This window comes from Pristiophorus japonicus, unplaced genomic scaffold (genome assembly GCF_044704955.1).
Source record: "Pristiophorus japonicus isolate sPriJap1 unplaced genomic scaffold, sPriJap1.hap1 HAP1_SCAFFOLD_830, whole genome shotgun sequence".
Classification (NCBI taxonomy): Eukaryota; Metazoa; Chordata; class Chondrichthyes; family Pristiophoridae; genus Pristiophorus; species Pristiophorus japonicus.
In genome coordinates, this window is record NW_027254752.1 from 27,064 (window position 1) to 51,567 (window position 24,504).

Below are 24,504 nucleotides of genomic sequence, written 5' to 3' on the forward strand. Positions count from 1 at the left end.
TCTGCCGCACGGACCTAGTGCGCACACATATCGCAGTGTAGGCTGGCCCGTGCTGCCCCTGTCCCCGAACTTATGCCTCTCCTGGGCCCCGATCACATCCCTCCAGTCTCTCGCCGCTCCTTCGCCCGACCTCGCTGCTTCTGCTGTATCTGCCCACACTCCAATCACCGACCTGGACTTTGATGACATCAATCTTCGCTGCCGTCGCAGCTCGTGCAGGCGTTGTGTACGTTGCTGTTCACAACGGACAAGGTGTACGTTGCTGTACAAAGTTTAACTCATTAATAGAATTTGCTCTCACTTTACATTTAACCATCTTTTTAGTCTCCTGTTCTATTGATTCCCTTGCCATCAATGTGCTCCATTACTTTATTCTTTCCTATGCTCTCTTTTCCTGTTTTATTTATATTTAGGCTGGTTATGTTTCTTGTAGACACCTTCCCCCTTCTTACTAGTTTAAAGCTTTTGCCACCTCCCTTTTCACCCTTTCCGCTGGGACAAGGGTCCCATCCCGGTTCAGGTGGAGCCCATCCCATTGGTACAGCTCCTTCCTGCCCCAGAAAGGAGTTGCACCGATGCCAGTGTCCCATGAAAAGGAACACCTCTTGCCCTCACCAACCCTTTATAACCATGTGTTAATTCTCCTGATCCGTCTGCCTCTATGTCAATTTGCAGAGATTATTACCCTCGAGGTCCTGTTTTTTTTTTAAAATTTAGAGCCCATCCTGATGCTTTCAGCAGGACCTCCTCCCTGTTCCTATGTCATTTGTTCCAACATGGACCACAACAATTGGATTTACCCCCACCCTTTCCAAGTTTCTCTCCAGCTGCCGTGACATATCCCTTACCCCGGCACCAGGTAGGAAACGTACTTCAAAATTCTCATTCTTGGGTGCAGACGACGCTATCTATCCCTCTGATTATATAGAGTCCCCTATCACTACCACATTTCTATTCTGCTGCCCCCCCACACCCCCCGGGCAGCCTTCTAAGCCAAGGTGCCTTGGTCTGCATTGTGGCTGTCCTCCTGCAGTCTTTCTCCTTGCCCTCACAGGTATATGTTGGACAGGATCAGCTGATTGACAGTTAACTGCCACTGGCAGGCAACTTCTGTTGACTAGTTTTAAAGTTCTAAGTTCAAATCAAAATGTTAAACTAAATTTCACTTCATACAGCTTCTACTTACCCAATACTTACCAGAAATTCCACTCTTTCCAAATTCCCAAATAAACCACTCCGTTCAAGAAATTAGTGCTCTGCAGAAATTAGTGCGTGTTGGAGATTTTAAAAAGTTTAAAATTAAAATTCTCTACTTTTTCTGTCCCTTTCTAAATCTCATTCGTCTTTTCCAATCTATTTTGCTTTCTGTAGATGATTTAAATCTAATTTATACTTCCTGCTTTATTGTTACTGGTTTAGACTCGGGGTGTCGCGGTAAGGATTCTTCAATCTGATTGGTTGAAGAGCCACACTGTACCTTGTACCACATATGCCACAGATCTCCTGTAGAGGGCATTGCACTGCATTAGGCCAATTCTCTGCTCAGAAGCTCGAGAAAATGTTGTGGGCAACTGTCAGCGAGATGAACGATGAATGCTGTTCCTTCGCCACTGACCGCAAAATCCGGGCCATTCTCCAAGGTTGGAAAACCAATTGCATCCTACTATTCTGTGGTGCTCTAACATGCTGCACCATCCCATGTTTCATTTACTTCACAAGAAACTACTTTGGAACTATTAACTGTCAGTGCAACACAACTGTATCGCTAAATGATTGTGGGCCTCCAACATCCTCATTAGCTAAATTGAACCTGCAGCATAGTATTGTGCAATTATGTTTACCTGCGGTGTTGGTTCCTTTTCTGGCATTGGTCCAAAATGATTCAGAATTTGAGTTCTCATATTGTCCTTGAGGGAATTAAACCAAGTGAAAGCTTGGTCATATATGGAGTCAGACAGACAGACAAGTTCACTATACTCTTCTCCTTCCACCTGTTAAAACCAGAAAAATAAACCATTTAAAGGAAAATGAACAAATCATCAAAAAAGGTAGGAACAGCTTTTGGTAAAATTTGACAACATTCTTGCACAATAAATTTGGTAGCTACATCAGTTTCAAAATGTTCAACCTGTATGGAACTCCCTTACATTAGCGTATCCCAATTTAGAGAAACTATTTGTTATAAAATTACTACTCATTTGCAGTTGAAACTTAATCTTACTGTTCAGCCCCAAGCAGTAAAATCCACTTCCAAGTGAAAGAAAAATCCATGGGGCTGAAATTGGTCAATAAAGATGGTCCGCCCATTTCTCGGCAGTATGTCGTTTCATATCGCCGAGACTGAAGGCGACAAAATTGGTGAAAAAATTTGGCATTATGTCGGCGGTCAGTCTGCATGCATCTTAGTAGTCTGTTGATGAGCGGTGTGGCACGGAACTGCGCATGCGCAAATCTTTTTCCCTCAATTTTTTTCTCAAGCGTTTTCAGGGGTCAGGGGTCACCCACGCATGCGCAGTGAGTGGAGGAGAGAGCGGGAGAGCACGGAGCAGCAAGGTAGTCGAAGGCCAGAGAGTTTGAAAATAGATAAGCACAGTGGAAAAAAATTGGCACCAACGAATAATTGTTCAGTTTCAACACAACAGGTATCTAAGAAGGGAAAATGAATTATGCCAATGTTATGTATGCAACCCTATGTAACCAATATTATACCGCCACCAGAGGGCGTACTTGTTGGAGTCCCAAGGGATCCCAGCATCCCTTGGGAGCACTGTATACAAGCAGGCCTTCCATGCTGTACCGGCACTCGAGTTAGAATAAAGAAACTAAGGTCACACTTACTCACGTCGACAGTACTCAGTTACATTACTTTATTATGGACACAACTGGCGACGAGATAACGAACCATCACGCGAAAATGCAGAGAACTGTTGATATCCTGGAGAAATTCTCAGAAGGGGATGATTGGGAGGCCTTCGTGGAGTGACTCGACCAATACTTTGTGGCCAATGAGCTGGAAGGGGACGAGTACGCTGCCAAACGAAGGGCGATCCTCCTCACCGTCTGCGGGGCAACAACCTATAGCCTCAAGAAGAATCTTCTTGTTCCGGTGAAACCAACAACCAAATCATATGAAGAACTGTGTACGCCGGTCCGGGAGCACCTAACTCCGAAGGAGAGCGTTCTGATGGCAAGGTATCGATTTTACACAGGTCAGCGGTCTGAAGGCCAGGAAATGGCAAGCTACATCGCCGAACGAAGGCACCTTGCAGGACATTGCGAATTCGATGGATTCCTGGAGCAAATGCTAAGAGACTTTTTTGTGCTTGGTATTGGCCATGAGGTTATCTTTCGCAAACTATTGACTGTTGAAACACCGAACCTAAGCAAAGCCATACGATAGCCCACGCATTTATGTCCACCAGCGATAACACCAAACAAATTTCGCAGCATAGCGGTTTCGGCAAGTGCTGTACACAAAGTAACGTCGTTTTCAGGCAGGAATGCATAGGGCAGAACGTACACGCCTGCAGCTGCACGACCTCAGATGACCTAGAGTCCACCATCAAACGTTAACTGCCTCGCATTAACACCTTGTTGGCGCTGCGGAGGCGATCGAGCCCATCAATGCCGCTTCAAACACTATGGCTGCAAAGGCTGTGGAACAATGGGACACCTCCAACGAACGTGCAGACGAGATGCAAATCCTGAAAACCACCATGTTGCAGAGGAAGATCGATCCATGGCGGATCAAACTGAACTAGAGACTCAAACCAAGGAGGCAGAAGTGTACGGGGTACACACCTTCACCACAAAATGTCCACCGATCATGTTAAAAGTCGAACTGGACGGAATTCCAGCATCCATGGAACTGGACACAGATGTGAGTCAGTCCATGATGACCAAAAAGGCTTTCGACAGGCTGTGGTGCAACAAGGCACACAGGCCCAAGCTGAGCCCCATTCATACCAAGCTGAGAACTTACACTAAAGAGCTGATCCCTGTAATTGGCAGCGCAGCAGTAAAAGTCTCCTATGATGGAGCAGTGCACAAACTCCCACTGTGGATTGCACCGGGAGATGGCCCCACGCTGTTCGGCAGAAGCTGGCTAGGGAAAATCCGCTGGAACTGGGACAACATCCGGCGCTTTTGTCCATCAACGACACCTCGTGCCCAGGTTCTGTGCAAGTTTCCGTCGTTGTTTGAGCCAGGCATCAGAAGTTTCTCAGGGGCAAAGTTGCAGATGCATTTGCTTCCCGGTACACGACCCATCCTCCACAAGGCACAGGCGGCGCCATACATGATGCGAGAGAAAGTGGAGATCGAGCTGGAGGCGCTGCAACTAGAGGACATCATCGTGCCGGTAGAGTTCAACGAGTAGGACAGTCTGATTGTTCCGGTCCTCAAGGGCGATGGCACGGTCAGAATTTGTGGGGACTATAAAGTAATGGTTAACCGTTTTTCGCTGCAGGACCAGTACCCGCTACCCAAGGCAGACGACCTATTTGCGACCTTGGCTGGAGGAAAGACGTTCACCAAGTTGGACCTGACCTCGGCCTACATGACGCAGGAGCTGGCGGAATCTTCGAAAGGCCTCACCTGCATCAACATGCACAAAGGTCTGTGCAATAGATGCCCGTTTGGGATTCAACCGGCCGTGGCTATTTTTCAAAAGCATCATGGAGAGCCTGCTAAAGTCAGTTCCGCGCACCGTGGTTTTCCAGGATGACACAAAGGTCGGGACACCATCTAACACTTGCAGAACCTGGAAGATGTTCTAAGTCGGCTAGATCATGTGGGACTCAGGTTGAAACGCTTGAAGTGTGCTTTCCTGGCGCCAGAGGTTGAGGTCTTAGAAAGAAGAATCGCGGCAGACGGAATCAGACCCACCAACGCCAAGACGGAGGCCATCAAGAAAGCGCTGAGACCACAGCATGTGATGGAGCTGCGGTCGTTCCTGGGACGACTAAATTATTTTGGTAATTTCCTACTCTGATTAAGCACCTTGCTAGAACCCCTACATGTGTTGCTACGCAAGGGAGATGACTGGGTATGGGGGAAATCACAAGAGGCTGCTTTTGAGAAAGCCAGAAATCTGTTATGTTCCAACAAACTGCTTGCCCTGTATGAACCGTGTAAACGTTTAGTACTAGCTTGCGATGCGTCTTCGTACGGAGTCGGGTGTATGTTACAACAAGCAAACGAATCGGGAACATTGCAGCCAGTCGCTTATGCGTCCAGGAGTTTGACCATGGCCAAAAGGGCCTACAGCATGATTGAAAAATAAGTTCTGGCATGAGTTTACAGGGTAAAAAAGAATGCACCAGTATCTGTTTGGGCTTCAGTTCGAGTTAGAAACTGACCATAAGCTGTACATAGCTATCCTCAGAGAGCAAAGGTATCAATACCAATGCCTCTGCTCGCATCCAAACATGGGCGCTCATGCTGTCTACATATAACTATGTAATCTGCCACAGGCCAGGCACAGAGAACTGCGCTGATGCTCTGTCGGCTACCATTGCCCACCACCGGGGTGGAAATGGTACAGCCTGCAGACTTGCTCTTGGTGATGGATGCATTTGAAAACGAAGAGTAACCAGTTACGGCTCGCCAGATCAGGACCTGGACCAGCCAGGATCCTTTACTGTCCCTTGTTTAAAAAAAAAAGTGTCCTTCACGAGAGCTGGTCCAGCGTCCCAGCAGAGATGCATGAAGAGATCAAGCCGTTCCAGCGGCGCAAAGACGAAATATCCATACAGATGGATTGTCTTTTGTGGGGTAATCGCGTGGTTTTGCCCAAGAAAGGCAGAAAAACGTTCATACGCGACCTACACAGTACTCACCCAGGCATAGTAATGATTAAAGCTATGGCCAGATCCCATGTGTGGTAGCCCGGCATCAACTCAGATTTGGAGTCTTGCGTGCGTCAACTGAGCAATGCACCTAGGGAGGCACTGCTAAGTTTGTGGTCATGGCCCTCCAAACCGTGGTCTAGGATCCATGCTGACTTTGCTGGCCCGTTTCTAGGCAAAATGTTTTTGGTTGTAGTGGATGCGTATTCAAAATGGATTGTGTGTGTCATAATGTCTGTAAGCACGTGCACTGCCACCATTGAAAGCCGACGAGCCAGGTTTGCCACACATGGTCTGTCTGATGTCCTTGTCAGCGACAATGGGCCGTGCTTCACCAGTGCTGAATTCAAGGAATTCATGACCCGCAATGGGATCAAGCACATCACATCTGCCTCGTTCAAGCCCGCATCCAAAACGGGCAGTCCAAACCATCAAAGTTTGAAATGCGTGTCGGAAGGCTCCCTGCATACCCGCCTGTCCAGAGTCCTGCTCAGCTACCGTACCAGACCCCACTCGCTCACCAGGGTTCCCCCAGCCGAGCTGCTCATGAAAAGGCCGCTCAAAACAAGGCTCTCCGTTGTCCACCCTGATCTCCATGATCATGTCGAGGACAGGTGGCATCAACAAAGCATGTACCATGATCGCGGAAATTTGTCACGCGATATTGAAGTCAATGATCCTGTATTTGTACTCAACTATGGACATGGTCCCAAATGGCTTGCTGGCACTGTCATAGCCAAAGAAGGGAGTAGGGTGTTTCAGGTCAAACTCGCAAATGGACTAACTTGCAGAAAGCATTTGGACCAAACCAAACTGTGATCCACGAGCAACCCAAAGAGGACACCACCAACTTCGACCCTCAGACACACACACAAGTGGCAACCGACATCACGGTTGACCACGAAGCCAAACTCACCATCCCCAGCAGCTCAGCCGCCCAGCCAAGAACCAACCAACTCGCCTACACCTGCATTTGTACCGAGACGATCGATGAGGGAGCGAAAGGCCCCAGATCGTCTCACCCTGTAAATAAGTGTACTATTGACTTTGGGATGGAATGATGTTATGTATGCAACACTATGTAACCAGTATTATACCGCCATCAGAGGGCGTACCTGTTGGAGTCCCAAGGGATCCCAGCATCCCTTGGGAGTACTGTATATAAAAGCAGGCCTCCCATGCCGTACCGGCACTCTGGAATTAGAATAAAGGAACTAAGGTCACACTTACTCACATCTACAGTACTCAGGTACATTACTTTATTATGGACACAACATCCAATATTAAAGAAAACATCCAAGCGCAGAAATATCGAGGAGGAGGGGAGGTTGAGGGTGCCTCCTTTCGATGAAACGGAGTTACTTGCCCTTCTGGAGCACATCACTGAGAGGTACTCCGACCTCACTAAGGGTGGTCATGGAAAGCCCCTCCCAAAGGAGTACAACTGAATTTGGGACGAGATCAGGGAGGTACGAAAAGTACGATGGTGCGCACCGGGGAAAGGTGCCTTAAGAGGTGACACGACCTGGTGAAGGTTGCCAGAGTAAGTAATTATTTTATTTAGGCCTCCCCCCGCCCCCCCAATGTGCTATGTACAATGTAAATGTAGGTTCAGTGTCACCTGGATGATATTTATCTTAATGTTACAGCGATGTAGTTGTGCTTTTCAGGCAATGACAAAAGGATCAACACTGTGTGTGTGTGTTTTAACCATGTTAAATGGATTGAAAATTTATACTTTGATTCACTTTCCTTTCTGCAGAGGAAGACATCTGCAACAGTGGCCGATCAGCATCACCACGGTGGGGGAGGAGGAGGAGGCTCCACAATCCAGGAGCCGCTTACTGATATCAAGATCCATGCCCTGTCCCTGGTTGGGGATAACAACCGTGCTATCACCGGCATTGGAGCTGACCCACTAACACAAGATGGCAAGTTGAAAATACAGTCTGTGTTGTGGTCCGATCATGTCATGTAATCTAACTAACTGTAATGTTGGCCTGATGTAATGTAATGCAAGTTTATTGCATCATAGGCAGTCCCTCGGAATCGAGGAAGACTTGTTTCCACTCCTAAAGTGACTTCTTTGGTGGCTGAACATTCCAACACGCGAGTCACAGACCCGGTCACAGGTGGGACAGATATTAGTCGGGGGAAGGGGGTGGTGGCACTGATTTACCACACGCTCCTTCTGCTGCCTGCGCCTGACCTCTTCACGCTCGCAACGTTGAGATTCGTAGAGCTCAACGCCCTCCTGGATGCACTTTCTCCATCTAGGACGGTCTTCGGCCAGGGTCTCCCAGGCGTCAGTGGTGATGTCGCACTTCACCAGGGAGGCTTTGAGGGTGTCCTTGTTACGTTTCCTCTGCCCACCTTTGGCTCGTTTGCCATGAAGGAGCTCCGCATAGAGCAGTTGCTTAGGGAGTCTCGTGTCTGGCGTGCCCAGCGAAGCTGATCGAGTGTGGATGGAGCTTCAATGCTGGGCATGTTGGCCTGGGCGAGGACACTGATGTTGGTGTATCTGTGCTCCCAGGGGATTTGCAGGATCTTGGAGACATCATTGCTGATATATCTCCAGCGACTTGATGTGTCTTCTGTAAGTCATCCATGTCTCTGATCCATACAGGAGGGCGGGTATTACTACAGCCCTGTAGACCATGAGCTTGGTGGTAGGTTTGAGGGCCTGGTTTTTGAACACTCTTTTCCTCAGGCAGCTGAAGGCTGCTCTGGCGCACTGGAGGAGATGTTGAATCTCTGCATCTATGTCTGCCTTTGTTGACAAGAGGCTCCCGAAGTATGGGAAGTGGTCCACGTTGTCGAGGGCTGCGCCGTGAATCTTGATGACTGGGGTGCAGTGCTGTGTGGCGAGGACAGGCTGGTGGAGGACCTGTGTCTTACGAATGTTAAGCGCAAGTCCCATGTTTTCATATGCCTCGGTGAATATATCGACTATATCCTGGAGTTCAGCCTCAATGTGTGCAGACGCAGGCATCGTCCGCGTACTGCAGTTCAACGACAGAGGTTTGAGTGGTTTTGGACCTGGTCTGGAGGCGACGTAGATTAAACAGCTTCCCACTGGTTGTCGTTTAGTTCCACTACAGCAGGGAGCTTGTTGACAGTAAGGTGGAGCATGGCAGCGAGGAAGATTGAGAAGAGGGTTGGAGCGATGACGCAGCCCTGTTTGACCCTGGTTCGGACGTGGAATGGGTCTGTAACGGATCCACTGGTAAGGATCACGGCCTGTATGTCATCGTGGAGCAGGCGAAGGATGTTGACAAACTTTTGGGGGTACCCAAAACGGAGGAGATTGCTCCATAAGCCCTCAAGGTCATAGTGTCAACGGCCTTTGTAAGATCGAAAAAGGCCATGTATAAGGGCTGGCGCTGCTCCCTGCATTTTTCCTGCAGTTGTCGTGCTGCAAAGATCATGTTCGTTGTTCCCCGTAGGGGACGAAATCTGCACTGCGATTCCGAGAGGAGCTTCTCGGCCCCAGGGAGAAGATGGTTGAGGACTCTAGCGACAAGCTTCCCAGTGGTTGATAGCAGGGAGATTCCCCTGTCGTTGCCGCAGTCGGATTTGTTCCTCTTTTTAAAAAATGGACAAGATCACTGGAGCCGAGATCTCCCGGCATGCTCTTCTCCTTCCAAATGAGAGAGGAGGTCATGTATCCACGCCAACAGTGCCTCTCCGTCATATTTTAGCAGGAATTCCATCCGCTCCCCTAGCCGAGTTATTCTTGAGCTGTTTTATGGCTTTGCCTACCTCGTGCCTTGGCCTGATGTAATGCAAGTTTATTGCACTGTAATGTTGGCCTCATGTAATGCAATTCATATATGTATTCTGTCTGCAATATGTAATGCAGTACTGCAGCAGTGGACATTAAGACTGCGATAAGTCACTGTACTATGTACTAATGTAACCCTTACTCCTTCCCTGCTGTCAAGCTTTTTTAAATGTTGTTTTGTACTTCCAGACTTCAATGATTCAGACCAGTGACACCGACAACAGACCCACTGCCTCCACCTCTGGCTTCACCCAGCCCTCTCCTAACGAGGAAGAAGAACAGGAAGAGCCGCTGATCAGCTGACTGTGGAAGCGGAGCTGGTGTTGGAGACAGAAGAGAATGCACCAGCTCCATGTGGGACAACTAGAACATCCTCCACTACCACGGAGTTTATATTGATGGAATTTCATCCATGGATCCTCTGATTCTGCCAGACCAAGCCGTGCGTAGCAAGGCACCCCCAGTGTTGCAGCGCCTTTGCCGCAGCGACGGAGGTTGGTGGCTATAGGCATGTACCAGGACACGGTGTGTCTGTCACAGGCCAGCATCAACATAGGTCTAGAGCTGCTCAAGGCCATGACTACAGTAGCCACTAACATTGCGGCTCTATCAGAGCGGCAATCGAAGGAAAAGTTGCGTATGATCACCTCAATGGAGCTTTGCAGCAATCGACAGGATCAGAACATGGTGCGGAACAGAACCCCCATGTGCCATAGTAGTCAGGTCGGCAGCACCCGAGGGTGGGGAGCTGACATTTCCCAGCTCAGAAGCCTCGCCTTCCACATCGCGAGCTTCTCGAGGCCCCAGATATTGTGCCTGCAATGTCTCACTCCTCTCCCCAACGACAGTACCAGCACTTGGGGTGTGGTGCTGGATGCTGGCTTGGTATATACCCGAGGAGATCCATGCCCACGGGCACTGTGAAAGGGAAGGGCGGCAGTAAGAAGGGAGGAGGTGAGGAGAGAGAGAGAGAGAGAGAGAGAGAGAGAGAGAGAGAGAGAGAGAGAGAGAGAGAGAGAGAGTAGTCCCAAGGGTGGTGTACCACACGGCCACGGAAGGGGCAAAGGGCATGGGCGGGGAAAGTAAAGGATTTGTTCTTAAAAAAGTTATAAAATGTTTGTTAAAGTTGGTATTTAAGTTTTGTAAGTTTTGTTAGTTTTTAAATTAACGTTGTAAAAAGTTAATTTTTTTTTTTACAATGTTTGGAAATTGCATATTTTAACATTTTTAGATAAACGTTTGAACTGAATTTAATCACTTGTACAGTGTCAAACATTTGGGGTAACAGTCATCAGGGTCCCAAAATGCAGCTCTCCCCATTCAAGCAAAGCAGTCATTTATCAGCTTCTGACATAACAATTTTGCAGTGGCATACGCTCTGGGTGCCCGCTGCTGTGGTATTGGTGGTGGTGCCATGGGCTCATCTACAAGTTCCTAGTCATCCTCCTGCCCCTCATTGCCCTCTGCTTCCTCCTCAGTCTCCTGCACTTTCTCCTCAGGTGGTCCCGCAATACCCTGTGGCAATTCCTGTCCCCGCATTGATTGCTAAATTATGCAACATGCAGCACACCACTGTGAACTTAACCTGCTCAGGGTAGTATTGCAGCCTGCCTCCAGAGTGGTCCAAGCGTCGGAAGCGCTGCTTCAGCACTCCAATTGTCTTTTCAATTATGTTACATGTGACTATATGGCTTTTATTGCATCATTGCTCGGGTTCTGCAGAGGGAAGGGTCAAGAGCCAGGTAGCGAGGCTGTACCCTTTGTTACCCAGCATTTATCTTGTGGCTCAGACTTCAACATGTCAGACACAGTGCTCTCCCGCAAGATATGCGCATCATGGATACTCCCTGGAAAGTTGGCATTCGCTGCCATTATCCGCAGTGTTTGAGGGAGTGAAATCCCTTACGGTTTCGGTACACCTCCACCTCCTGTAATGGTGCTCGCAGGGCAATATGGGTACAGTCAATAGCACCCTGCACCTGGGGGAAGCTGGCAATGCGTACAAATCCGAAAGCCCCGTCACTCTGAGCCTCCCTCGTCATTGGGAAGTTTATAAATTCCATCCGGCATGCATAGTGCTTCGGTTACCTGTTGAATGCACCGATGAGTAGCGTACTGAGAAATAGCGCATATGGCCCCAGCTGATGATTGAAAAGACCCACATGCATAAATGGAAAGTGCCACAATCACCATCTCGACAGAGTGCAGTAATATTGTTGCCAACGGGCTGCAGGTCTGCCTTAATGAGCTGGCAATTCTCAGTGATGACCACTTTTCAGAAGCGCAGCCTTCAGACACACTGTCGATCGGTCAGGTCCAAGAATGAGCACTATGCATGCCAGATGGATCTCTCTGAAGATCCTTTGCGGGTAAGGGCTCCTGCTGCAATTCATTATTCTGCGACCTCTTCCACGAGCTTTATAACTCTGCTCACAATAAACTTCCTCACATCTGGTTCCTCCATTACACAGATTCTCATCAATACAGGCTGTCATCAATACAGGCTGAGATAACACAGGCCCCATTCTTTGTAAATCTCTGCAATATTTTTCGTTCAAAAAAATAAAATGCCTTTCTATCTTAATAACTCAGTAATAGTAAATATACCTTTTCCAATTAAAATCGCAGTCTAAAATTACTTTTCACCTCAGATTCAGAGCTGCGGCTTTAGCTGATAAGTTCCCGATTTCCAAAATGGTGGCTACGTGCGCTCCGCCCATTCCTGGCCACTTACCATCACGTAAAACCACCGTTTCCAGGACAGTATGCAGCTCCGGTGGTATATCGGCGGTATGCGATGAAAATCGCACTTTTTGGGCGATCCGCGGGCGGTACTGCATGGCGGACGGTGTGCATACCACTCGGCGTTATGTCATTGATGAATATTCCGCCCAGCAGTATGTAGCTGTTTTCTGATCAAAATTGCCCTTTTGGGCGGTACGTCGACCAATTTCGAGCCCATGTCTCCAGTTGTAATATATGCACTTGTGAGTATGCTCAGTTTTGTAGAGCTATTGTAGGCATGGCCTATTCACTTGGGAGCTGTGGAGAGAGGAGCTGCTGCAACTGCTCCTGCCTGTAGGCCTGGAAACCTGTGTGTAGGAAGAGGAGGAGGGAGGGGCCTACTGCATTCAAACATCCTGAGGGAGAAGAGGAGAGCAACTGCTACAGAGAGTTGGAGAGAGGGGGAAAGAACTCAAAAAATCAACTGGAAATATCACCAGTGTGGAAAGAGGGAGAGCCATTATCCAAACGGTGGGGGGAGGAAAGAAAATAAACTCGAAGGTCGGAACATCGTGGGAGAGGTTCGTGTGTGTGTGTGTCTTGCTAAAAACTAGGCCCCACACACCACTAAAGCACCCCTCCCCCATTGCCTGGTCCAGGTTAGCTATAGCTACCTGGATGAAGATTCATTAACATCCTAATTAACATCGTTGGGTGTACTGTGCCTGGGTAGTTCCAGCTATCCCTGGTGGAGACATCTTCTCCCCATACCAGAAAACGGTGTTTTGTTTTTTCCATCCAGGGAGTGCACCCCTGCAAACACCCACCCAAAGCTGTGAGGGGAGACCTGCTCTCAGCTTTTTTTCTCTCTCTCTCCCATCGTATTTAAATATATATATAAAATAAAAACAAGACAACTGAGCAGAGGGAAAAAGGCCCCTCCCCAATCATTAAGTAGGGGAGAGGTGTGCCTTAAGAGCTCCCTCTGCTCAATAACAATAAGGCCAATTAAGATCCATCAGGCCTGTGACTTTGGGGTGAATGTAGCCTATAATAGCGGCCCCATCTATGCCGGTGGCAGGCCAGCAACATATGCGCGCGTGGTGTCCGCAGCCATGGCGCCACCTGTGCCTCCTGCTGCCCCGCCACCATTTAAACTCATTACAAAAAAAAACACTGTCAAGAGCTACACTCACCCAACATGAGCATCGAAGGAGTGTGCGAGGGCAATGGCTGGGGTTGTCAGCCCCTCGGCCACTGTCGCAGCCTCCAAGATGTCCGGCAAGGCTGAGTTCTTCCTGGGGTCGGAGCCGGCGGTGTCTCTGGCCCTTGAAAAACCAAAGGGGGGGGCGGAGCCAGGGGCTTTGGCAGACACGGGGGTCTCCCTGCCTCCGCGCGCCCCCCACTCAAAAAAGGGGACACCGCTTTAATGAAGCAGAACAACGTATCTCCACGGAAGAGTTGGTGCCTGTCGCCCCCCACTAGTGCTCCCAAACTGCGCCGAAGGCGGAGGGGGCGGGGGGTCCGTCCCCGGGGATGGCAAGACAGCCGAGGCTGCCCAGCTCTGCCTCCTGGGGATAGGGAAGATCTGCCTGTTGCAGGGGGGGGGCGCGGAGCCACCGAAAGAATGTGTCACCGCCAGGTCGAGCGTCCCGGGGACTGAGGTGGGCGAGGCCAAAAAGACCAAACCTGAGCCCACCCAGCCAATAACCAACATCCCCCAGTATTTGCTCGAGCTGGCAGAAAAACCAAAAGAAAAACAAGCAATTTCCTGAACACCCACCCGTTGGGCCACGGGGAGGGTGGGCAACCCCAATCTTCGCCCCCAACTTTGGAGCCCGGGAACCCCCGTTCGCTTTCTGACCCGGCTTGACAACAAAAAGAGCCCAAGGGGACTCCTCTGCCGACGATCCTGGGTTGGGATCGGGGCAGAGCTATCGCCAGATGGTGCGGCTGGGGCTGTTTGCTGTACCCCATGCGGTCGACGGACTGGCTGCTGGCGGCGATCTCCCGGAGGGGGATGGGGACTCGGTGGAGGGTGTGGGAGAAGATCTGGAGTCCATCACCAGTGAGGTGGTGGATGTCCTCGTGCCTGCCGCTGAGTCCCCCCCTCATTCCTGCCAAGGAACTCCGCGGCTTTTTGGCACAATGCCAGGGTCGGCGAAAATCGAGCCCATTTGGCCCTGGACAAATGGTCCGAGCCAGCGCTGCTCATCAGGTCCATTAAAATCATGGCCAAGGACAGGCCCTTATCAAATCCGCAAAGCCTTGAGCTGCGCCGGCTCAGAACGTTCCTCGCTGGGTTGCTGAGGGAGTGGAGATCATCAAACGACTCCGCTCCCCCCACCAAGGTAGATTAAGTTAGAGGTTGCACTATGCTTTTGCCAAGAAGATAACCATAGCCAGCCTCATCAACGACGGCAGAGGCACGCCGTAGATTTAACAATTTTTCGCTCCTTCAGGAGGGGACTATGTGGTGTGCTTCCTGCAAGAAACCCACACCGTTCCGGGAGACGAAGCCACGTGGCTCCTGGAATGAAAAGGAGAGGTCCGCATGAGCCTCACTGCCACTTCTTGTGGGGTGGCCATCTTGCTGGGCCCACATTTTCAGCCAGAGATCTTGGGGGTCGAGGAGCCTGTGCCAGGCCATGTCACGGCTCACCTGGGGGATGTGTCACTCCATCTCGAGAATGTGTACGCCCCTCAGCCCGGCCTGCAACAAGCACGCTTCTTCGAAAAAATGCCCACTCTTGGCTCCGTCGACATCGGTGACTGCATTGTCCTCTTGGGGGGGGGGGGGGGGGGGGGATTTTAACTGCACCCGAAGCGAAGGAATGCTCCGGTGCTTGCAGAGCATGACTGTGATGGTGAAGTTGAGGGACCTGGTCAGGTCCTTCGACTTGGTGGACGTCTGGCGATATCTCCATCCAGACTCCAGTGCCTTTACTTGGGTGAGGCCTGGAAGAGGATGGTCCAGAATTGACTGCCTTTACGTGTCTCGGGCGCAAGTCTCCTGCGTTCCGGCGGCCGGCGCCGTGCTCGGACCACTGGTGTGGGCGGAGCTCATTTTGCTCCGCGCAAGGACGAGATCCGCGTATTGGCACTTTAACAACCTGCTGCTGGAGAATGAGCGGTTCCAGGACTCGTTCTGTCGTTTCTGGGCCGACTGGAGAAGGAAGCGGAGGGGCTTCCCGCCTTGAGGTTAGGATGGGAAGTGGGCAAGACAGAAGAGGTGGACGTGAGCCAAGAGTATGCGAGGGGGTCGACCAAGAAGCGGGCGGCCAGGGTGGGGCACCTGGAAAAGGAGGTGCTCTACCTGGAATCCCGTCTCGGTCAAGTCGTCGAGGACCCGGCCCTGCGGGCGGTGTACGAAGCGAAGAAGGCTGCGCTGAAGCCTGCAGTTTGTCAGATCCCCAGGCACATTCGTGAGGTTGCGTATCCGGTTCCTCTGGGAACTGGACCTCAGCTCCCCCTTCTACTCACTGGAAAAAAGACAGGGGGTCCGCAAGCAGCTCTCGACGCTGCTGGCCGACGACGGATCTCTTGTCTCGGATCCGGAGGGCCCCGAGACTATTACAGGGCTCTGTTCTCTCCGGATCCGTCCAGCGAGGAAGCGTAGAGTTTTGTGGAAGGACCTGCCGAAGGTCGGCCCGGAGGGCGCCGGAAATCTGGACGCTCCGCTAAGCTTGGCGGAGCTAACCGCTGCCCTCGATCAGCTCGCGAGGGGAAAGGCCCCAGGGCTGGACGGGCTGACCGCGGAGTTCCACAGGGCGTTCTGGGACGTCTTGGGGGGCGACTACGTGCGGGTCCTGTGGGAAGGTCTGGCGACTGGGGAGATGCCCCTCTCTTGGCGCAGGGCAGTCATCGTCCTGCTGCCTAAGAAGGCGATCTCCGCCTACTTAAGAACTGGCGCCCAGTCTCCCTCCTCAGCATGGATTACAAAATCGTCACCAGGGTGATGTCTGCTCGCCTTGGCGCCGTGCTGGACCACATGATCCACCCCGACCAGTCCTGCACAGTCCCGGGCCGGACAATCTACGATTTCATCCATTTGGTCCGGGACCTGATCCACCATTCCCAGGAGGCTGGTCTGTCGGTCGCCTTCCTATCGCTGGACCAAGAGAAGGCATTCGACAGGGTGGATCACGAATATCTGCTTGGAACTCTGCACGCTTTCGGGTTTGGGGCGCATTTCGTCCACTGGATCCAACTTTTGTACGCCGCTGCAGTGTGTCTGATTAAGGTTAACGGGTGTTTGACAGCGCCCCTTCACTTTGGGAGAGGGATGCGCCAGGGATGTCACATATCCGGCCAGTTATATGCCATCTGCGTGGAGCCTTTCCTCTGCCTCTTGCGGAAGAGATTGACAGGACTGGCTCTGCAAGGGCTGGGCGTGGAGGTCGTCCTCTTGGTTTACGCCGATGACGTGCTCCTCATGGTCGGGGATCCCGTTGACTTGCGGAGGATGTGCGAGTGCCAGGAGATTTACTTGGCCGCATCTTCTGCCAGGATCAACTGGGAGAAATGTTCTGGACTCCTGGTGGGTCAGTGGCAAGTGGACTCCTTGCCAGAGGAGCTCAGGCTTTTTGCCTGGAGCACGACTCATCTCCTCTATCTGGGAGTCTACCTCAGCCCCGACGAGGAAGCCTGACCGGCAAACTGGAGGCCCAAATCACTGCTCGCCTAAGGCGCTGGACAGGTCTACTCAGAGTGCTGTCCTACAGGGGTCAAGCACTCGTCATAAACCAGCTGGTGGGCGCTATGCTGTGGTACCGGCTGGTCACTTTGACCCCTCTCCCTGCATTTGTTGCCAAGATACAGAAGCAGCTGGTGGACTTCTTCTGCAACAGGAAGTACTGGATCGCTGCTGCAGTTTTGAGTCTCCCGCTTAGGGAGGGCAGTAAGGCGTTGGTGAGAGTCAGCACCCAGCATGCGACTTTCCATCTTCCGACCCTACAGAGATACCTCTACGTCAAGCCCCCTCCTCGGTAGCGTGTGCTGGTGACGTATTTCTTCCGCCAGCAGTACAGCCTCAATTATGACACGCAGCTCCTGTTTGTGAGCCTGGGGGTTGTCAGGACCGCCATGCAGGGGCTGCCTGTCTTTTATCAGGAACTCAGTCTGGAACAGAGTCGTCACCAAGCGCAGCTCTACCCGGTCTGGAGTGGCGGCTGTCCTGCAGGAGCTGCTGCTCAGGAATCCATACCTCCACGATCGCAGTTTTAGGTGGCAGACTGACGAGAGGGCTGTGGCTGGCGAGGTGACCAGGGTCAGGGACCTGCTCGATGGCGGAGGAATGGGCTAGATGGCGCCAGACGTGCTGGCACAGCGCCTAAACTGGGCCGACGTCCAGCACGCAGCCAACGCCATTGAGTTGCTAATAACAGCACTGGACCCTGACTCCATTAGGTGTGTTGAGGAGGCTCAAGCACGTGGGGAGATCCCATCCGAACTGACCCCCAACCGGACGGAATTCCTCATCGGCACCAAGCTCAGAAACCTCCCTCGGGAGCCAGCGCCTCACAACTGGAGCCACCTCGGGGCAATCCCCTCTGGCCTTTCAATTCTGCGCGTAGGGGTTTCCTGTACGGGCTGCTCCTGCACACTGCACCTTGCCATCCTCGTCTGCTGTCCGGACATGCCATGGCGCACCATCTTGCCGTCCGGAGGAGGCGGGGGTCCCCAACGGAGTGCACTCTACGCGGGAGTCCTCCCGTTATTTATTGAGGACTTGGCCTGGAGGGTGGTGCACGGAGCAGTCCCGTGCAATAAGTTTTAAAAAGTCGGTTCATGGGCTCCCAGGCCGCCTGCAATTTCTGCGGTCTGGAAGAGTCCGTGTTCCATGTTTTTATTGAATGTGCGAGGTTGCAGCCCTATTCCATTATTTGAAGGGGCTGCTCCTCAAATTCTGGTTGCACTTCAGTCCCACTTGCCTGATCTTTGGGCACCCTGTGTGGAGGGGAGCGGGCAGGTCGGAAGGCCTCCTCGTGGGATTGCTCCTGGGCCAAGGGGGCCATCAGCCGGTCCAGGCAGAGGGCGGTCAAGGTGGTCGTTCAGCCCGACTGCCTGCCTCTCTTCCGTGATTACATCCGAGCCAGGGTGTCCCTGGAGATGTGTCCACTGGAGAGGTCGGCACCAGAGTGCATCATCATCCCCGGCAACCAAATTTTATTTTGATTTTAATGTCTAAAGTTTAATTTGTTTAAGTTGTCGGTTTTAGCGTCCCCCCCCCCCTTTTTTAGCCAGGGAGCACTTGTATAATTTGTGTTTTAGTGCCCTCAAAAAAAAAAAGGGGCACTTGAAAAGTTGAGTGTGCGCCTCCCCTTTAATAAAGGGGGCACTTGATTATTGGTGTCTATAAAAATAGTTGGAGCTGTTGCAATGAGTGGCTTAGCCAGTCACATGATGTTCACAAGACGCAATAAAACCCCCAATCAGTTGGGTCCAGGTCATACACGATGAGGTATGCAGTTGGGAATCTAGTGGATGAACTGGTAGTGTGTAGAATGTGTAGTATAACCCTTTTGTTAATAAACCAACTAGTTCTTAATAGCAATGTGATGCTATGAATTCTTAAGCAAAGGACCCATGAAACAAATACACCAGTCATGTGTTTAATTTCTGCAAACTCTTATTGAGAGAAGAGATGCTTAACGTATCCTAGTCACTCTAGTGTTATCAATTTGAAGGTCATCACAAGTATCCTACTTAAGATCAGTGCAAAACAAAATGACATCAAGTAAAATTCATCAGGGTAGAGTTTCCACTAGTTTTGTGCCCAGATACCAATGCAATCGGACAAACCGGCGCAACAGATCGGAGAATTTTAAGCACAAGTGAGTTGTGCCCAAAACCACTTATTCAAGATTCAAATTGCCTGGATCAGACCCTGATCACAAAACCAGCTATGATCCCAGATCAAAATTGCGACATTCCAATCATTTTCTTAAACGCACTAGCAAGTACATTTTAAAAGTTTTTCACATCAAATAATATTTAATTTACTAAGAAACAAACTAGTGTACACCAATGAAACTATTAAATGATTCAGTAGAGTTTTTTTTTAAACGTCATTTTCAGTGATTTTAAATCAGGTTACTTACATCTGGAGGGCTGGACAACCTTATTAAAAATGCTTATCTTTGCTGATAAACCCATTTTCAGCTGTATTAATAAAACTGCACCACCTTAAATACATCAAAACTGTACCACTTTAAATACATCAATGACTATTTAATAGAAAGAAAAAAATTACGTTCTATTGCACTGCCCGATTTGCTGGTTCATGGAAGATTTTAAGTTTGTGGTTATACAAATAAATTTTAGTGGAAACGTGAACTATAACCTAACCAACACAATTTCAAAATGCACTCTGGTTGCAATTTCTCCGTTTCTGCCCCATCATATTTATTGAAAATGTTAATAATTCAGATATTACCAATACCAATAGGGGGGTATGTGGCATGATGGTTATGATACTGGATTAGTAATCCAGAGGCCTGGAGAATTTAAATTCAGTTAATTAAATAAATCCGGAATTTAAAAAAAGTCACCAATCAAGTAAGTGACCATGAAATTACCGTAAAAACCCAAACTGGTGCACTAACATCCTTTAGGGAAGGAAACCTGCTGTCCTTATCCAGTCTAGCCTATATGTGACTCCAGACCCACAGCAATGTGGTTGACTCTTAACTGTCTTATGAAATAGCCCATCAAGTTATTCAGTTGTATTCAAGAAGGTGGCTCACCACCACCTTCGAGGGCAATTAGGGATGGGCAATAAATGCTGGCCTTGCCGGTGACGTCCACACCCAGTGAATGAATAAAACAGGGTTTTCAGAGTGAATGAGTATTAAAAACTGTTCCTGATCAAATCAGATTTATTCAATCTGGATAAAGGATTTTTAGATTTGTTACCTCTTTATTGAAGTCACCTCAGTGATGCATTCCCTACAAATGATGGACCTATTCGTCATACAACGTACTAATCTCGGAGATACAGAACTCAAATAACTCCTTGGACAGAAAACAACCTGGATGTGGTTGATTTTCTATGACTGATTTCAGGGAGTTTGGGCTAATTAAGACTTGGAAACATACACTCCTCTAGCTTCTGAACTGGGATGTTGAGTGGTACGTTAACACCCAAGGAAGAAAGATATCTTACATAAACCTTAAAACATTTACCTTCTTGTCTTCAAGATATTCAATGTCAGCAGTGTTATAACCATCTCTCTGGCCATGGCGTAAAACTTTAAATCGACACTTGCCAATTGTATCAACTACAGAACGGCCATCAGGAAAAAACTTTACATCCCTGATTTCTAGCATGCAGCCATAATCAGCAAACCTGAACAAAAAAGCAGTATACATAAACTTAGACATAAAATATTGCAGACAATAAATTATCTACACTTAGGCACTGCATTAGAAACATGAAGAAAATACAGAAAGAAAAAAAACAATTCTGCTCCTGCTGCCTTGAAGACCATTGCAAAAATTAAGTCCTGAACAGGGGGGCAAAGTCTGTATAATCACAATACAAAGGGCCATTATATCTTACACCCTAGGGTTCTGTAGTCTGTCCACATTTAAACAAACACCTTCAGTTTTCTTTTGCATGCAAAAACAAATAATTTCAAGTTTACATTTTTTCTAATAATGCATTCACACAATAGGAAAAGATGGCCTTGAACTGAACTGCCACTGTAGTAAAATGTGTATGTCACTAAAAAACAAGGATAAAATGAACTCTGCAGTACACACTTGTATTACAATTTCAGCCATGCCTCAAGTTATATTTTTTAGATCCATATCTATTCTTCTTGTTTGTGAAGTTTCATTCAGTACTTACAGGTTAGTTGCATGATGTAATTGGGATTACGAAGACATAGCTCCAGTGTGACCAAGGCTGGGAACTCAACATCCAGGGGTACTCAATATTCAGGAAGGATAGACAGAAAGGAAAAGGAGGCGGGGTAGCATTGCTGGTTAAAGAGGAGATTAACGCAATAGTAAGGAAGGACATTAGCTTGGATGATGTGGAATCTGTATGGGTGGAGCTGCGGAACACCAAAGGGCAGAAAACGCTAGTGGAAGTGGTGTACAGACCACCAACCAGTGGTAGTGAGGTTGGGGATGACATCAAACAAGAAATTAGGGGTGCGCGCAATAAAGGTACAGCAGTTATCATGGGTGACATTAATCTACATATAGATTGGGCTAACCAAACCGGTAGCAATACGGTGGAGGATGATTTCCTGGAGTGCATAAGGGATGGTTTTCTAGACCAATATGTCGAGGAACCAACTAGAGGACTGGCCATCCTAGACTGGGTCTTGCGTAATGAGAAAGGATTAATTGGCAATCTTGTTGTGCGAGGCCCCTTGGGGAAGAGTGACCATAATATGGTAGAATTCTTCATTAAGATGGAGAGTGACACAGTTAATTCAGAGACTAGGGTCCTGAACTTAAAGAAAGGTAACTTCGATGGTATGAGACGTGAATTGGCTAGGATAGACTGGCAAATGATAGTAAAAAAAAAAGGGTTGACAGTAAATAGGCAATGGCAGACATTTAAAGATCACATGGATGAACTTCAACAATTGTACATCCCTGTCTGGCGTAAAAATAAAACGGGGAAGGTGGCTCAACCATGGCCAACAAGGGAAATTAGGGATAGCGTTAAATCCAAGGAAAAGGCATATAAATTGGCCAGAAAAAGCAACAAACCTGAAGACTGGGAGAAATTTAGAATTCAACAGAGGAGGCCAAAGGGTTTAATTAGGAGGGGGAAAATAGAGAGTATGAGAGCAAGCTTGCAGCGAACATAAAAACTGACTGCAAAAGATTCTATAGGTATGTGAAGAGAAAACAATTAGTGAAGACAAATGTAGGTCCCTTGCAGTCAGAATCAGGTGAATTTATAATGGGGAACAAAGAAATGGCAGACCAACTGAACAAATACTTCGGTTCTGTCTCCACTGAGGAAGACACAAATAACCTTCCGGAAATACTAGGGGACCGCTAGTCAGGCAATTGTGTTAGGGAAATTGATGGGAATGAAGGCCGATAAATCCCCAGGGCCTGATAGTCTGCATCCCAAAGTACTTAAGGAAGTGACCCTAGAAATAGTGGATGCATTGGTGGTCAGTTTCTAACATTCTATAGACTCTGGATCAGTTCCTATGGATTGGAGGGTAGCTAATGTAACCCCACTTTTTAAAAAAGGAGGGAGAGAGAAAACACAGAATTAGACTGGTTAGCCTGACATCAGTAGTGGGGAAAATGTTGGAATCAATTATTAAAGATGTAATAGCAGTGCATTTGGAAAGCAGCGACAGGATCGGTCCAAGTCAGCATGGATTTATAAAGGGAAATCACGCTTGACCAATCTTCTAGAATTTTTTAAGGATGTAACTAGTAGAGTGGACAAGGGAGAACCAGTGAATATGATATATTTGGACTTTCAAAAGGCTTTTGACAAGGTCCCACACAAGAGATTAGTGTGCAAAATTAAAGCACATGGTATTGGGGGTAATGTATTGACGTGGATAGAGAACTGGTTGGCTGACAGGAAGCAAAGGGTAGGAATAAACGGGTCCTTTTCAGAATGGCAGGCAGTGACGAGTGGAGTACCGCAAGGTTCAGTGCTGGGACCCCAGCTATTTGCAATATACATTAATGATTTGGACGAAGGAATTGAATGCAATATCTCCAAGTTTGCAGATGACATTAGCTGGGTGGCAGTGTGAGCTGTGAGGAGGATGCTAAGATGCTGCAGGATGACTTGGACAGGTTAGGTGAGTGGGCAAATGCATGGCAGATGCAGTATAATGTAGATAAATGTGAGGTTATCCACTTTGGGGGCAAAAACAGGGAGGCAGAATATTATCCGAATGGTGACAGATTAGGAAAAGGGGAGGTGCAATGAGACCTGGGTGTCATGGTACATCAGTCATTGAAAGTTGGCATGCAGGTACAGCAGGCGGTGAAGGCCGCAAATGGCATGTTGGCCTTCATAGCGAGAGGATTGGAGCATAGGAGCAGGGAGGTCTTACTGCAGTTGTACAGGGCCTTGGTGAGGCCATACCTTGAATAGTGTATTCAGTTTTGGTCTCCTAATCGGAGGAAGGACATTCTTGCTATTGAGGGAGTGCAGCGAAAGTTCACCAGACTGATTCCCAGAATGGCAGGATTAACATGAAGACAGACTGGATTGACTAGGCTTATATTCACTGGAATTTAGAAGAATGAGAGGGGATCTCATTAGAAACACACAAAATTCTGACGGGATTGGACAGGCTAGATGCAGGAAGAATGTTCCCGATGTTCAGGAAGTCCAGAACCAGGGGTCACAGTCTAAGGATAAGGGGTAAGCCATTTAGGACCAAGATGAGGAGAAACTTCTTCACTCAGAATTGTGAACCTGTGGAATTCTCTGCCTCAAAGTTGTTGAGGCCAGTTCGTTAGATATATTCAAAAGGGAGTTAGATGTGGCCCTTACAGCTAAAGGGATCAAAGGGTATGGAGAGAAAGCAGGAATGGGGTACTAATGTTGCATGATCAGCCATGATCTTATTGAATGGTGGTGCAGGCTCGAAGGGCCGAATGGCCTACTCCTGCACCTATTTTTTATGTTTCTATGTTCCATTACTAGATGAGCATTCAGCCATATTAAATTGCGTCTCTAAAATCTGTTCTTGGGTCTTCTGCCCAAGTCTCCAGGACTCCATGTTATGGTGATCTTTTCCCATAATACTATGAATAGGTTACATACTTTTGCTGCAAAAGTATATACCTCTTATGAAGTTTTCCAGCATCTTTTTAGATCAGAGATACCTACCTAGTGCCCCTCCCCACCAAAATAAACTGTGCCCTTGATTATGGGCAGTGACAATTCCGAGCATGAAATGGCTTAAATACAGCCACTTTTCCACAATTCTAATGTCAGCCTTCATCCATTCCTTAAACAAAGGGCAGTACAAGAAAGCCCAGTTTTCTTTACCCACTGGTTTTCTATCAGTCCAACTGGAGAAACACCTATCACAAAAGCCTGTTCAATTTTACCACTGTTTGTGAAGCAGTCAACAAGCTTTCACAACCTTGGCCGGTGCTGGATTGGGGGAAGTAGTGAAAGAAACTGGG

General features: G+C 48.8%; 1 protein-coding gene across 3 annotated transcripts in view; it reads right to left on the reverse strand.

The window, feature by feature from the left end:
• lonrf2 (LON peptidase N-terminal domain and ring finger 2) overlaps positions 1 to 24,504 on the reverse strand; it is a 95,184-nt gene that overhangs the window by 11,449 nt on the left and 59,231 nt on the right. For all 3 annotated transcript variants that reach the window (XM_070874455.1, XM_070874454.1, XM_070874456.1), the window contains 2 exons: positions 20,545 to 20,707; positions 1,842 to 1,991 (listed from right to left, as the gene is read on the reverse strand). In XM_070874455.1, coding sequence (XP_070730556.1) covers positions 1,842 to 1,991; positions 20,545 to 20,707 — 313 coding nt within the window. The remainder of the gene's footprint in view (positions 1 to 1,841; positions 1,992 to 20,544; positions 20,708 to 24,504) is intronic.